Source organism: Leptopilina heterotoma, unplaced genomic scaffold (assembly GCF_015476425.1).
Source record: "Leptopilina heterotoma isolate Lh14 unplaced genomic scaffold, ASM1547642v1 Lhet_60, whole genome shotgun sequence".
Taxonomy (NCBI): Eukaryota; Metazoa; Arthropoda; class Insecta; order Hymenoptera; family Figitidae; genus Leptopilina; species Leptopilina heterotoma.
Window position 1 is genome coordinate 3,866,488 of NW_025111138.1, and position 16,036 is coordinate 3,882,523.

At 23.4% G+C, this 16,036-nt stretch overlaps 2 protein-coding genes across 3 annotated transcripts in view; one reads left to right on the forward strand and one right to left on the reverse strand.

The window, feature by feature from the left end:
- The window catches only part of LOC122509509 (muscle calcium channel subunit alpha-1), a 149,285-nt gene that overhangs the window by 115,399 nt on the left and 17,850 nt on the right, over nt 1-16,036 (reverse strand). The window contains exon 2 of one of the 2 annotated variants that reach the window (XM_043623640.1): nt 7,571-7,654. The gene's annotated coding sequence lies outside the window, so the exon portion shown is untranslated. Of the gene's footprint in view, nt 1-7,269; nt 7,540-7,570; nt 7,655-16,036 lie in introns of those variants that run through there. The other variant, XM_043623641.1, reaches the window with a different exon arrangement.
- On the forward strand, nt 8,248-14,395 carry LOC122509512 (RNA-binding protein squid-like). The gene is made up of 2 exons (XM_043623647.1): nt 8,248-8,746; nt 11,622-14,395. Exons 1-2 carry the CDS (start codon nt 8,441-8,443, stop codon nt 12,135-12,137), a joined length of 822 nt encoding a protein of 273 aa, XP_043479582.1. The 5' UTR covers nt 8,248-8,440; the 3' UTR covers nt 12,138-14,395.

Consider the following 16,036-nt stretch of genomic DNA (forward strand, 5'->3'; position numbering starts at 1 on the left):
AAACAGAACTCGAACCAGTGAAAGTATTTCAAAATATACGGATTTTACGGACCAATTATTGACAAAAATATAACCAGTCCGAGTCAAATAAGAAAAAATTTTACTTAAAACTATAAAATAAATTTTTCATAACTATAGAACATGAAGATATCGATAACTCCAAGTCTTCGACTCGGAGTTTTCGATTTCTTATAACACAGTGCAACAGAATTTCACTTTTTTATTATTTCTGGGATCGCATAGGGTGATTTTAATAGGTTTTTTTGATGCTGAATGCGAATCCGTAATCAGAATTGTTCCATCACCCTAGGTTTTCGAGAAATTTGACCTTGAAAATTGAAAAAAGGACGTTTTTGGGATACTTTTTGGTTTTTTATCAGGGTACAAAAATTTTTTCTATAGGGTTTTCATGTTATGCGTACGAGAGCTCACATCCTCCTCAACAATCTCCAATTTGAACTTTTTAAAAATATCTATTTTTCGATTAGTTATCTTTGTTTTTGTTAAATTATTGTTAAAGAATTTGAAATGATAAACGCAAAAAAACAATGGTTAATTTATTTTTGATTTTCCTAAGAATGTAATAGTTTCTTTAATGAATCATTGGTTTCTGCTTGAGATTTAATGGGTTAATATTAATAATATTAATATTATGTTAATATTTTTCTCACTGTTATTTCATTTGACGTTACGATGCGAACTTCAAACAAGGATAGCTCATTGAAAAATAAATATTTTTAAAATGGCAAAATTGGAGATTGTTGAGAAGGAGAAGCTTTCGTACGCATATCATGGAAACACTAGGAAAAATTTTTGTACCCTGATAAAAAAAAATACCTCAAAAACGTCATTTTAGCTGATTTTACGATGCGACGAGAACTTCAAACAAAGATAACTCATCGAAAAATGGATATTTTTAAAAGGTCCAAATTGGAAATTGTTAAGGAGGACATGGGCTTTCGTACCCATATAATGAAAACCCTAGGAAAAATGTTTATACCCTGCATGAAAAACCAAAAAGTACCCCAAAAACAGCCTTTTTTCAATTTTTAAGGTCGAATTTCTCAAAAATCTAGGGTGATGGTACAATTCTGATTACGGATTCGCGTTCGGCATCAATAAACCTATAAAAATCACCCTATGAGATCCCAGAAATAAAAATGCTATTGCACTGTGTAATAATTAAAGATGACCGAGTGATAAAATCATTATCAATTCAATTATTATTTTCAAGAATTTTTAACTAAAATTCTTCTTTAAATCGATTATCTATATTAATTTTTAATAATTTTCGAAAAAGTTCTTTGACAATATTCAAATATATTTCTTTATAATATTTAATTTTACGAAATTTCAATTATTCGTAAATTCTGTAATTAAATAAATATTAGAAATGAAAAACTTAAAATAATAATGTTAAAAAAATCTAATTAAACTTTTACAAAAAAATTAATTTCAAAATTTCATTATTTCTAAAAATTCACGCTATATTGCTTTTGATATATATTTAATATTATTATCTAAATTTTTAACTGAAATTCATTTTTAAATCAATTTTTATTAAAAAATTCAACTAGAATTCAATTATTTTTAAATATAAAAAAAACAATTTATTGAATAATTGAATGTTTCTTAAAATTCAATTCCCATAAAGAATTTTATTAACAAACTTTTAAATAATTAAATTCTTTTGTCTAATTTTAATAAAATTTTTAAGAATAATTACATTTTTCGAGAAATTTGATTAAAATTGTATTTAAAATAATTAAAATTCTGCGATGACTCTTAATATTTGTGAAAATAATTAAATCCCTAAGAAGAATTTTATTTTTTTTTTTGCATTTCGAATTTTTGAATTTCTGCAATAATTTGTAATTTTTCCAAAATTAAATTTTTTTTCGTGTTTACAATTCAATTTTATGAAATTTCAATTATTTGTAAATTCTTCAATTAAATAAATATTAGAAATTAAAAACTTAAAATATTATAAAAAAAATTCAATTAAACTTTTTCAAAAAAAATTAATTTCAAAATTGAATAATTTTTAATAATTCACTGTCTAATAATGCTTTTAAATATTCAATTATTATGTAAAAATTTGAACTGTAATTCATTTTTAAATCAATTTCTATTAAAAAATTGAATCTAGAATTCAATTATTTTAATACAAAAGGAAATAATTTATTGAATAATTGAATCTAGAATTCAATTATTTTAATACAAAAATAAATAATTTATTGAATAATTTAATGCGTCTTAAAATTCAATTCTTATAAAGAAATTTATCAACAAATTTTTAAATAATTAAATTCTTTCGTCAAATTTTAATAAAATTTTTGAGAATAATTACATTTTTCGAGAAATTTGATTAAAAGAAATTGTAGTAAAAATAATTGGAATTCTGCGATGAGTTTTATTATTTGCGAAAATAATTGAATCCCTAAGAAGAATTTAATTATTTTTGAACAATATATAAATTTTGCAAGGAATATTATTATTCTTGAAAATAATTGAATTTCTGCAATAATTTGTAACTTTTCCAAAATTAAATTTTTTTTCGTGTTTTTAACTAAAATTCTTCTATAAATGAATTATTTGTAATATTTATTGAAAAAGATCTTTAAGAATTTTCAAAATCATTTGTTTACAATTCAATTTTAAATAATTTCAATTATTTTTAAATTTTTCAATTAAATAAATAGGTATTAGAAAATGAAAACTTAAAATAATATAAAAAAATTCCATTAAACTTTTTCAAAATTCAATTATTTCTAAAAATTCATTCTATATTCAATTATTATCAAATTTTTTAACTGAAATTCACTTTTAAATAAATTTTTATTAAAAAATTCTACTAAAATTCAATTATTTAAATAAAAAAAAAAATTATTGAATAATTGAATGTTTCTTAAAACTCAATTATCATAAAGAATTTTATCAAAAAAATTTTTAAATTATTGAATTCTCTTGACGAATTTTAATAAAAAATTTTAAGAATAATTATACATTTTTCTAGGAATTCGATTGAAATTGTGTTTAAAATAATTAAAATTCAGCAATGAGTTTATTTATTATTTATGAAAATAAGTGAATTCCTAAAAAGAATTTAATTATTTACGAAAATAATTGAATCCCTGTAAAATTTTTATTATTTATGAAAATAATTAAATTGTTACGAAGAAATTTCTAAAAAAATTTGTAAATAATTGAATTCCTGTGAAATTTTTATTATCTTATGAAAACAATATTAATTGTTTGCGTAAAATTTTATTAAATTTTTTTTTAAATAATTGAATTCTTTTGCAAAATTTTATTAAAAATAATAGATATTGAAAATTATTGAAAAGAGGAAAATTTTTTCAAAAATTTTATTTACCAAAATTTTTGAAAATAATATTGAATTTTGGAGAAGAAGCAAATTTACGGAATTTACAGACCTAGTTCGAGCCCTGTATTCGAGAAATAACATTGAATTCGATTAAAATAAAGAAAAAAAAGAGAGAGGGGTTGATACGTCAGAAAATTGACTAGAAATACATAAAAATTTGTTCATATATAGTGTACTTTTATATTTTATGAATATATTTATGGTCAAGAAGCTCGAAAATAAAAACACTTTGGATAATGGATTTCGTATGAACGGAAATGTATAGAGAAGGAAAGGGAAAAATTTAGATATGAATAAAGTGAAAGAGAAAAACCGTATTTTTGTCTCAATTTTCTTGAATTATTATGTTTTTCCGCAATATGCGTTTGATGGACTAATTTAACTAAATTGCAATTTGGGATATCAAAGTCTATATATTCGAAAAATAAAAAGAGCCTTAATAGAAAAATTGACTCGCTTTTTCAACCCCCTTAAGCAATTAGTCGTTCTAAATCTAGATCAGTGTAAATTTCACTAATTTCAAAACATTTGACAAGTTTTCTTTATAGTGATTCAGTAAAATTTTACTGAGAATCAGTAAAAATTACCTATCATAGTAAATTCCACTGATTCATAAAAAAAACGTTCACTGCTCATTTAATTTGAATTAGTAAAAATATTTACTATTTCAAAATTAAGAATTTTAAATATTTACAAATTTGAAATAGTAAATATTTTTACTAATTTAAATTTTGAAATAGTAAATATTTTTACTAATTCAAATTTTGAAATAGTAAATATTTTTATTTCAAATTTAAAGAGCAGTGAATTAAAATCAGTTGGAAGTTTCACTTTATCAGATTTAAAGTATAACGTGAATGGAAAATATTGAATAAAACTCCTTTAAATGTACAATTTTCTTTTAGAAAAATTCGAGAAACAATTGGAACAAATGTTATTTCAATTCCATTATTTCGTATTTTTATAAAACAAACAATGAACCTAAATTTCTGAATGATCAAATATGGACGAAATTTAGTCATTTCTCCCTAAAATTACATTTTTATTGCAATAATTTTACGTCGCACTACATAAAAAAAATTAATTATAAAATTCCTAAATGTAAAATTTAAAGTTTTTAACTTCTGCAGTCAGTAATTTATTTTTAAAAATAGTACTATTAATAATTTTCAAAAAAATTAAATTATTTAAACAAAACAAAATTGAAATTCTTCAATAATTAAATTTTTCATAATTATTAATAAAATTCTTCAAAATTCCATTTTTTTTTAAATTGGTCAATAATTATTTTCGAAAATTTAATTATTCTTACAAAATAAAATTTAAATTTTTGAAAAATTTAATTTTTTCAGAATTATAAACTGTGAAAATTTGTAAATGAAATTCTTTAAAATTTAAATTCTTTCAGAATTCTTAATAATTTTTATAAATTTAAAATTTAACAAAAAATTGTTATTACTTCTTTTCCGATATTCTATGTTTTTAGATGTTTTCTGTAATTTTTTTATATTGTTGTTTACACTGGAAAATACACGAATACACTAATTTGTGGCTTTTCCTAAAATTATGCTAAAAAAATTCAGAACGTTCAAATACACGAAATATTTTTTCAATTTATAAATATTTTCAAAATTACTCACTGCAATAAAAATCAAAAATCAAATAATTTGGAACTTTTATAAATTATATTTTAAATATATGACGCAATATTATTATTATAAAATTTAAATTTTAAAATGAAATTAATAAATATCGTTCATTTTGAACATTTAAAACTTTAGTTAATAATTTATAAAGTAGATGCAGAGAAATAATTCTCTAAAATAGTTTTGATAAAATTCCCTGACATTTTTTTGATTTTTCTGATCGATTTCACTTTCCCTGGACTTTTCCCTGATTTCTCTGACCTGTGACAACCCTGGAAATGTTGAAAATTAAATTCTTTACCACCAAAAATTAATAATAAATAATAAATTCGACTAAATGACACTCCAATCGAAATAAAAATTTCGTCTACTACAATTATTGCGAATTTCAAGTACATTTAAACAAAAATGTCCAGTAAATAACAAATCGGAAAAATTTTATCGACACAAAAGTTATAACTTAAAAAAACAGACAAAATCTAATTCACATTGAAAAAAGAAAGAAATAAATTAACTGCTTTTTATTTAATTATATACACTTTTTTGAAAATAAATGCCCCCAAGATAAATTTTTATACGAAATCTAATATCGCGCTAGAAAAAAGTTTTAAAAAAAGATACACACATTGTAGAGATTGAATTTTCAAAATATTTAATGAGATAAATTTGAAAAAAATTAGAGAGTCAAATATATTCAGTTAAACAAGGAGTTTAACCAAGTTTATATGCACAGTAGAGTGGCTGACGCGTAAAGAACGTTACTACTTAAAGAGAAAAGTGCAACTGGCGTGATTAACAACGCAAAAGTATGTCACTGACAAAAATTGAATAAAATTTTAAAGTAAAATGCATTTTCCAGAGAATAAATTATTTCAAAAAATTTTTATAAAAATCATATTTTATATTTTATACTAAATTTACAGATATAAATGTCTAAAAAAAAAAGGAATAGAATTACCGAAAGAAAAAATTGAATAGGTACAAATAAAAAAACAAATTTACAAAACCTATATAAAATAAAAATTATTGAAAAAATAAATTCTGTTTAACATAATTTTTTGTTTTCTTACAAAACAATTGAATTAAAGTTTCGGAAACAAAATCTATTCAAAAAAGTTAAACAAAAGAATCACTTTACAATACACACGTCTCTTACAGATGGAAAAAAGTGAATAAAAAGATTTTATAATCTTTTTATTCGCAATTTTTAAATGGAAACAGTTATATATCTATTTAGCGTTGAAAAAAATTTACAAAAAATATGCCAAGAATTGCTAAACAGTTTTAAACTTTAATACAGCTTGTACTGAATTTCATATAATATTATAAATTTTTTTTAACTGTCAAAAGTTCTGGAAACTTTACTTTTTAACATAAATTTCCCCTGATAAATCGTAAAATATTTTCTGTAAAAAAAATTGTTAATTTATTTCTTTCAATGAGTCGATTTTTTATTCATGATTTTGTTAATTTTAGAAAATTATTTTATAAAAATTATTATAAAACTATAAATAATATTTAGGGACAAATTTTCTTTAAATTCATTTTTTTTAAATTTAATTTAATTTAACTAATTAATTTTATGTTTAATTTTATTTAATTAATTAATGTAATATTTTATTTTATATTCAGTTTAATCTAATGTAATATAATTTAATTAATTAAATTAAAATATTAAAATTTTTAATTATTTAAAAATATTTATAAATATTTAGTGAATTTATAAAATTGAAATGAAATCAAAAGACGTGTGAATTGTTTAAAATTCTTAAGTAAATATTGCATTAGAATATTGCATCAAATTGCAAAAAAAAATAATAATAATAATACTAAAATAATAATATAAATATAAATAATAATAATAAATTTGTGTAATTTATCCACGAGTTTGGTAAACTTAAAAAAAATTCACAAATAGGAAACAAAATCGCCAACAATACGATTGTATTTTAATAATTTATCACAATTACAAATTTATCAATATTTCCATAGTAAAATATCAAAATAACTTTACACTATTTTAGACAATTCACAATCCTTTTTTATTTCACAATTATTTTATAAATTTAAATAGTATTTTAATTTTACAATTAATTTTGTAAACTAAAGTTCTAAAAATTGTGAATTTTGCAAAAAACACGTGCACTGCACGCAAAGGACAAAAATTTAAACAATTTTAAAGAAAGTAAAAAACAATAAATGTTGGAATAAATATGTAAATAAACAAAAACGAACCGTTATTTAATTCTTTTTCTTCTTTTAGTGTCAGTTTGTTTCCAAATTAGATAAAAATATTCCTTCAAATAAGTCGCGCTATTCCAATGTATTTGAGGTTATGTTCATCAGTCAAATCAACTGAACTTGAGAAAATATTTAACTTATCCAATAATTCAGAATAAACACTTATTCTTCGACAATAATCAAGATAATCACTATTAAATTCCATATAATTTCAGAGAATTATTGTCAAATTGTACTAAAAGTCTAAAAGTCATCACAAACAAATGCAAAAGAAAAGAGATTTAAAAGTTCTAACCTTCTTTACCAACGGTTGATCCTTCTCTCACTTTCCCTTGTATCCGAACTTCTGGACAAGTTTCCAACACTCAATGACAATGACCTGAAATAACGATATTCTAGGTTAATTTCACATTTCACAAAGACTTGAATTCATTAAAGTGATTAAAGTTTTTTTATATTAAAAAAACAATTAATAATTATTACTTTTCCAATAATTAATAATTATAGATGTCAAAAAATCACTACTGGGATTTTATTTTTCTTAGAAAATTCTTGATAAATGATTCATTGGAAATAAAATAATCATTTCTATTCTGAGATTTCAGCAAATAAACAACAATAAATAATTTCGTCAAAACAACGCATGACGAGACGCGCGTTTAGCGTCTCTCCCCACCGCCAAATTTTGCAATAATTTCGGCGCGACATTCTTCCTTCATTTTTTAATTTAATCTTCCCAATGAACAAATTATTATTAATACAACTTATTTTTCATTTGTCTTAATTTTAATGATGTTAAATAAATAATGCTTCTCTCAATAAAGTATTTCAATAGTTTTAGGTTGTGAAATGACTCGAGAGCGTGGCGGAAGCAGTCTGATATTTCCGGTGCTTTCCATTGTATCTTAAAATTTGATTGGTTAAGATTGAGAAGTGCCGTCTTAGACGACCAATAAGACTATAGCTGATAACGTAAAAGGAATTGGAAACCATTACTGTTCTCTTTCCCGATCGTAAGCCGGCACCGGTTCACTAAAAGAACCGATATCACTTTGTTAGTAAGTTTTTCATAAACGGAAAGCCGATAAAGTTTGTGAGTCTTTTCTTCGTATTATAATTTTAATAACGCGTATCGGCTTCGAGAAACAGTGCTCGTCGCATAAGTATGGCAGCAGTAGACTTTTATCAGAATCAGCAGCAAGCCGATGGACAGAATCAAAATCCACAGGCCACGGCTGGTATTCCTGGCAAGGATGACGAGCGAAAACTCTTTGTTGGTGGATTGTCCAGGAACACAACCGAAAATGAACTCCGGGAACATTTTGGCAAGTTCGGCGATATTGAGAGCGTCTCTGTAAAAATTGACCCCTATACCGGAGTTTCCCGAGGTTTTGCATTTATGGTCTTCACGAATCCGAAAACCATTGACAAATTATTGGCGTCAGGCGAACATTACATCAACAAACGTAAGGTTAGTATCAAAATGCTGATAATGAAATAAAGTTCTTTTCATTTTTTTTGCTTTCGCCATCAAGGAAATATCACATTTCTCCCTTTTTTTCATATAATTCCCAAGACGCTTTTATTGTACTTTCGTCATTGTCTAAAATTAACGTTGCGTTCCCGATGCTAAAAACGCATTCAGGAACGTACACGAAATAGTTGATGATTTTTTTTTCCCTACATGAAATAAAATTAATTTTATTTAAACACGTGTATATAATTATCAATCAAAAAAATAGAATTAAATTTTCCCCTATGCTTGAACAAATTCTTTATTTAATTTGTTACTTCCGCTATATCGTAATTTTTATTTAACTTTTCCTATTATTCAATTATTTGATTTTTTAATCTTTCTTTTTACTGTTAATTGTTAATTATTTTTATTTTTTAATACACAAAGTGACGCTTCTCCGGTTTTTTTTATAAATTCAACTCTGAAATATATTAAAAAAAAATTGTTTACAGGGATTTTTAATAAAAAATTCAAATTTTTATATTATAATAATTGTACAGGTACAATTGTTTCAAACGTCATTACAATGAGCAAAATAATTATTGTTATAAATTCCTAGAGCACGTGTGAAGTATAATTTAATTCTAATGGTTAACCTCAAACACTCATTCATAGAAATTTATTTTCAGTTCATTACTTTGAATTCTTTCTTCGAAAAATACTGTTTAATTGAATTTTTATTTCTAGATTAACCTGTAATTTTTTATGCTATACGATTAATGTTTATAAATACAAATTTTTAATATTTGCAATAACGAATTTTTTTTTGGAAAAAATCAAACAATGGAAACAAAAGATTTTCGTATTTTGAAATAAATTAAAAAACTTTTTTATTTAAGTTTTATTTATATTTTTTACACAACGAGAACTATTAAAAATTTTCTTTAAAAAAATTAATAAAAATCAAAATCATGAAAAATTACAAAATTAAATAATTGACGTAACATAACCTAAAAATTTACAAATTATTTTCTTTTGGAAATTTGCAACTTTTATTTAAATAAAATTTTAAATGGCACGATATGGGGAAAATAAGATGGTCCCTACTTTCACTGACATACTTTTTCATCTTGAACTGCTTTTTTGTTTATGGGAGACAAAAGTATTGAGTTGGACCGTATTTTATTTTTGCTATAATTTCTAATCTCTTAAATGAAAAAAAAATGGCAAATAAATGGAAATAAACAATAACAGGGATCATAGTTCCTTTTTTTTAACCTAATCACCTTTTTTCCTCTTTTTCTCTTAAATTAATAAAAATTTCCTAAAACACCTGAAATCATAAATTTTCTCCCTTTTTCCCCTTATTTTTAAGAAAAACTTGTAAAAATTGTCATTTTTTTACAAGTTTTTATAAGCATTTTTTAATTATGCTTGAAGACAAAATAGTTTACTTTTCGCAAACTTTGGAAAAATCAGAGTATTTTGAAATTTAAAAATCTTTTTATATTACTTCCAGTCTTTAAACTAAGAAATTTTTTCATAAAAGGTAACAAATAAAAAATAACTTTTACTTCAAAGAAAAATAAAAATTGTTTGGAATTTTTGACAGATTGTATTAATTTCAGAATAAATTTTACTGAATTCAAAGTATATTTTACTAATTTTCAATAGAATTTACTCTGGAAATAACGATTTTTAATAGCTAAATTTATTATCTTCAATGTTAATTTTCTTTATATAAAAATTAATCAAATTTTCCTCTAACGTTACAATTAACTATTACAAATCATTTTTGATTAAATTTTAGTTAATATTTTTAAAGTAAATTTTTCTATTTTTAAAAAAAAATTGCCTTCGAAAACAGTAAAGTAAAAAAAAATGTTAATAAATTTTATGCGTTATTCTAATAGAATAATTTTTACTGGTTTTAGAAATTCCTCTTTTTGGAAAATAAAATTCCCTTCTTACCCACTATTATATAAAAAAAATTACTGTGATCCCTGAAATAAATGAAGTAAAAAATAGTATGGTAAAAAATAAATAAAGTAAAAAAGTAGAATAATAAATAAATAAAGTAAAAAGAATAATAAATTAACAAAGTCAAAAATAGTATTAAAAAAAAAATTTGTATCTACATTTTAAATTTAAATTAGTACAAAAATGTTAACTAATTGCAATTAGTGACTTACTTTTTGCTTTTAATTTAGTAAATTTCACTAGTCAATAGTTATTTTTACTAATTTATTAACAAAATTTACTAACTTTAAATTTAAATTAGTAATTCCTATAAATTTATTAGTAAAATTTACTAATTAAAAAGCAAAAAATCAGTCGCTAATTCAAAGTGTAAATTTACTCTCTAAATTTGAATTAGTACAAAAAAGTTGACTAATTCAAATTAGTGACTGACTTTTTGCTTTTAACTTAGTAAATTTTACTAGTTAATAGTTATCTACAAATTTATTACTAAAATTGACTAATTTTAAATTTAAATTGGTAATTTATTTATTAAATTATTACTAAAATTTACTAATTAAAAAGCAAAAAATCTGTCACTAATTCAATTTTAGAGAGTAAATTTACTCTCTAAAATTTGAACTAGTAAAAATGTTAACTGATTGAAATTAGTGACTGACTTTTTGCTTTAAAATTAGTAATTTATCTATTAAACTATTAGTAAAATTTACTAATTAAAAAGCAAAAAATCAGTAACTAATTCAAATTTAGAGAGTAAATTTACTCTCCAAATTTGAATTAGTAAAAATGTTGACTAATTGAAATAAGTGACTGATTTTTTTATTAAATTTTACGAGTTAATAGTCACTAATTCAAAAAACGAGCAAATAAAAATAAAAGGAGTAATTTGCAATAATGTTTAAATGTCCAGGTGGATCCGAAACGAGTGAGCAAAAAGGCGCAACACGGAAAGATTTTCGTAGGTGGACTTACTCCCGACATCACGGACGATGATATCAAGACGCATTTTGGTCAATATGGAACAGTCGTGGAGTTACAGGCTCCATTTGACAAGACAAAAAATCAACGCAAGGGTTTCTGTTTCGTTACCTTTGAATCGAGAGACGTGGTCTATAAGCTATTAAAGATTCCAAAACAAAAAATCAACGGCAAGGAAGTTGACGTGAAAAAAGTCAAGGTCAATCCCGATCCAAGGGCTCAAGGATTTTGGGGACCCGGATTTGGCTATGGCGGCTATGGCGGAGGTTACGGTTACATGAGCGGCGATGGTTTCAACGGTTATCATGGCTACGATGATCCGTACGCAAACTATGATTACGCTGGCTATGAGGGCTACGAGAATATGGGATACGGTCATATGCCAGGTAAACCAAGAAATGGACCAGGTGCTGGTCCACGCCAATTTCAGAGACATCAACCATATTAATTATCATGGTTTTATGAATTTTTTTCTCTAAAAAAGAACACGTGAATTCTTTTTTTTTTTTGGCGTTTTATGGGTATAGTAGGAGGTAAATCGACTCTGCTTTTTTTTGCTGTGCAGACTGAGCAGAGAATTCCTCCAAAAAATAGTCCCTTAAAAACAAAAAATGAAAAAAAAATAAATAAATATCGTGCGCTGTACATTTACTGTAAAGCTGACAAAAGTTTTAAGTATATATTAATATTAAACCCGGTGTTGCCAATTTAATTCATCTTGGTCATTTGTACGGTTCGCAGTTCTTCCAGAAAAGTATCCTTCCAACTTTTCGCAAAAGGCACTGTTCGTTTTGCCTCCTATTATACTAAAAAGAAAATAATAAAAAAAAATGAAAAAAAATTCAAAAACTGTCCTATTTTTATATGTACAATGGCAGGAATGCGAAAATTTAAATCTTTAAAAAAAGGAAATTTTACTTCATATTATACATTTCCCCCCTCCCCCCCGGTTGTAGAAAGTTTAATCAACTTTATTGCATGATACCTGCCCGAGCATAATTTATATAGAAAAAAAAATGAATTTACAGAAAAGGATACCAGTTAAATTTGTCTCCATATTTTTGTTTCTTTTCTTTTTTTAATTAAGTACTAATTTGTACATGTAATAATTTAATACTCTACTGTTAGTAAGAACCCTTAGATGCATCAGTGTTACTTGCACGTCAAGAATAATCGAGTTTAAGTGAACCGTACTCGACATAGATCTGTACATAATTAGAGTTTTGTACGGTCTACGTACGAGAGAGAGTGAGAGAGAGTGAGAGACGCTCCTCCAAGGTTCCTAGAACCTTGTTGTTTTATTATTCTTCCTTTTTCAAAATAAATAAATACAAAAAAAAATAAAGATTGTAATAACATTATATATTCTCCTGTAATTGTTAATCTCAAGTTAAGGGTTCTAACTTTTAAGAATATAAACCGAGACGTGGATAATCACGTTTCCACGTGATTATTTACATCTCATTTATTATTTTTCAATCTGCGTGTACAACGCGCAATTATATTATATATGAATTAGATATTTACATTTAGGAATTAGAAAAAAAGTAAAAATATTTCAAAAAAAAAAAATAAATAAATAAAATAAAGTGTATAATTAAAATATGAACTTTTGCGGCATCGACATAACGCAACAGCGAGAGAGAGAGAGATATCAATCTTTTCGAAAAACTAATTTGACTTTTAATGAGACAAAAAAAAAAAAAAAAAAAAAATAAGAGACAGGAAAAAGAAAGTAAAATACTCTCTACTACTCACGCGTTGCTGTTTTGCCTAGTGCTGTGTGAAAATGATACGAATATGGCGATAATATTAACACCGTATGAAAATCCAACAAAAAAAAAAATAAAGTTTTTCTTGAGTCAAAATTTAAATAAAAAAAAAATGGACTGGTGAAACGCTCATGGCAGAACTGGCCTGGACAATTTTTTAACCATTTCTTTCGCATTTGTAACTATAAATTATATAACAAGCCCTTTAAATGATATGAAGATTATTTCTTCATATCGCGCAAAGTCTAGTTATCGTATATATATAGCATATCACTGTTAGTGATAGAGGCCATAGTATACCTTACAAATAGGTACACTTACGATTTAAATGATTTAAACACTTTTTTTTGAGTAAATAAAGGCCCAGAATACTAAAAAAAATAAATAAAAACAAAAAATACCCTAATAAGATCTAAGACAAATTATTTTTTTGGCAATTGTAGCATTTATTAAATTTAACAAACTCAGATGCATCTCAATTGTATCAGAAGTTTGTGCATCGATACATTTTGACACCTTGTTTCGGACCTAATCTTTTTTTTTTAAATTATACAATAATGATGAAAAAAAAGAGGAAAAAAAAGCGAATTCACAAAAGTATTAGCAGTTTGGCTTAAAGGGAAAAAAGTTTTTAATTATCAATTATTGAAAAAAAAAATAAATAAATATAAAGTTGTAATTCTGGAAGATTTTAAGCCAGGCTAAAGGTGCTTTTGAATTTAAATCTGTATACTATGTATACTGTATTTGCTGTGTGCGAGACAAATATAGATTTATAAAAAAGAGAGAGAAACAGTGTGTGGAACAAAAGAAAATATGACGAATATTTTGTTACTATTAATACTATTCGCTTGTTTCACCCATGACACAGTGTATATTTTAATTATAAACAAAAATAAAAGGCCCATTATCTCCGACGCCATTATATTATCGACTTATTCGTTTACCGCTTTATTATTATTATTATTATCATTATTTTAAGTTTTTTCGATGTTTGTCTGTAATTCAATATAATTATCTTCGCTTTATGATGTCTTTTTTTGGGTTTGTTTCAATTTACTATTATATAATGAAGGAATATTTAGATTTATCATTTTTACTATAATACCAATTTTTTTTTTTGCATGAATACTTTTTTTCGAATGATTTATATACATATATATAATTCAAGCTTAATATTTTATGATGCGTTATATGAATATTGAATTATATTCATCGTATATTAAAAGAAAAATAGTTACAATGATTGTTAACAAATGCAGGGAAAGATATAAAAAAAATTTCACGTAAAAAAAAAGATTTCGTGCATATATGTCTTGATTCTTTATTTTATTATATTATTTGATATTTGCTCTATAATTACGAGTTATCTTCCAATATTTCAAATGTATTTCATTTTTTGAATAATTAAATAAATAATATTCTATTATTATTAATCAAGTATTAACATAATTTACCGGAGTTCAATATTTATGATTTAAATTTACACAATTTTCCATCAATTGATTATTGAATTTGAATTTAGTTATTCAATCAAAGTATTTAAAGATATTAATCAATTTAATTCAGAGAGCAAATTAAGATATAATTTGCTTTTCTTATTCATTGATTGATTAATTATTTAATTAACTATAGTGTCTATTAATTATTAAACTAAATTCAGACAAAATTTCGTTCAATTTAATTCAATGAATTTAGATTTGGCTTCAAATGATTCTCAAGTTTTGAACGTTGAAATGAACGGAATATTTTCCATTAAAAATATTTACGAAAATTACTGATTGTAATAAAAATTAAAAACTCAATTTTTACATTTAGAAACTTTATAATTAATTTTTTGGATACTTGACGCAAAATTATTGTAAAAAATTTTAATTTGAAATGTTCTCAATTAAAAATTTCAATAAATTCAATTAAAATTATGTTCATCAATTTTTGATTGCAATAAAAAGTAAAAACTTAAATTTTGCATTTAGAAACTTAATTATTAATAGTTTTTATAGCATGATTCAAAATTATTGGAAAAAAATTTAATTTGATGAAGAAATAAATAAATTTTATTAGCATTTAAACATTTGAAACTTTAGAATCATTTTCTGAAAATATTTAAACAGAAAAAAAAATTTTTTCGTTTATTTGAAACTTTGAACATTCAAAATTTTGGGAATAAAATGTATAAATAAATTTACTAAGTAATCAAAATTTCAATTTGAAATTTTTTTTAATTAAAAATTTCAATGAATACAATTAAAACCATTTTTATAAATTTCTGATTGCCATCAAAAATAAAAATTTTTTATTCTGAATCTAAGTAATTAATTTTTTTTCAGTATTAATGCAAAATTTTTATTTTATATAAAAATTTAATTTGAAATTTAATTCAAATTTTATTGGAAATCAATAAATTTTGTTTATTTGAACATTCAGAAATTTAGGATTTTTGTCTTCACAACTTTTTTGTAGATTAAAAAAAAGAATTTATTGGAGATTATTAAATGCCAGTCTGATAAAAATTAACGTTGTTTAAGTGAAAAGAATTCAAACAAAATTTTTATCTGATAAAGAAAAAGTTTTT

Bases quoted from the DNA above. Each gene is read 5' to 3' on its own strand.
- LOC122509512 (XM_043623647.1), top strand. From the start codon at position 8,441: ATGGCAGCAGTAGACTTTTATCAGAATCAGCAGCAAGCCGATGGACAG. The intron at 8,747-11,621 runs GTTAGTATCAAA...TTAAATGTCCAG, and splicing joins ATTACATCAACAAACGTAAG to GTGGATCCGAAACGAGTGAG.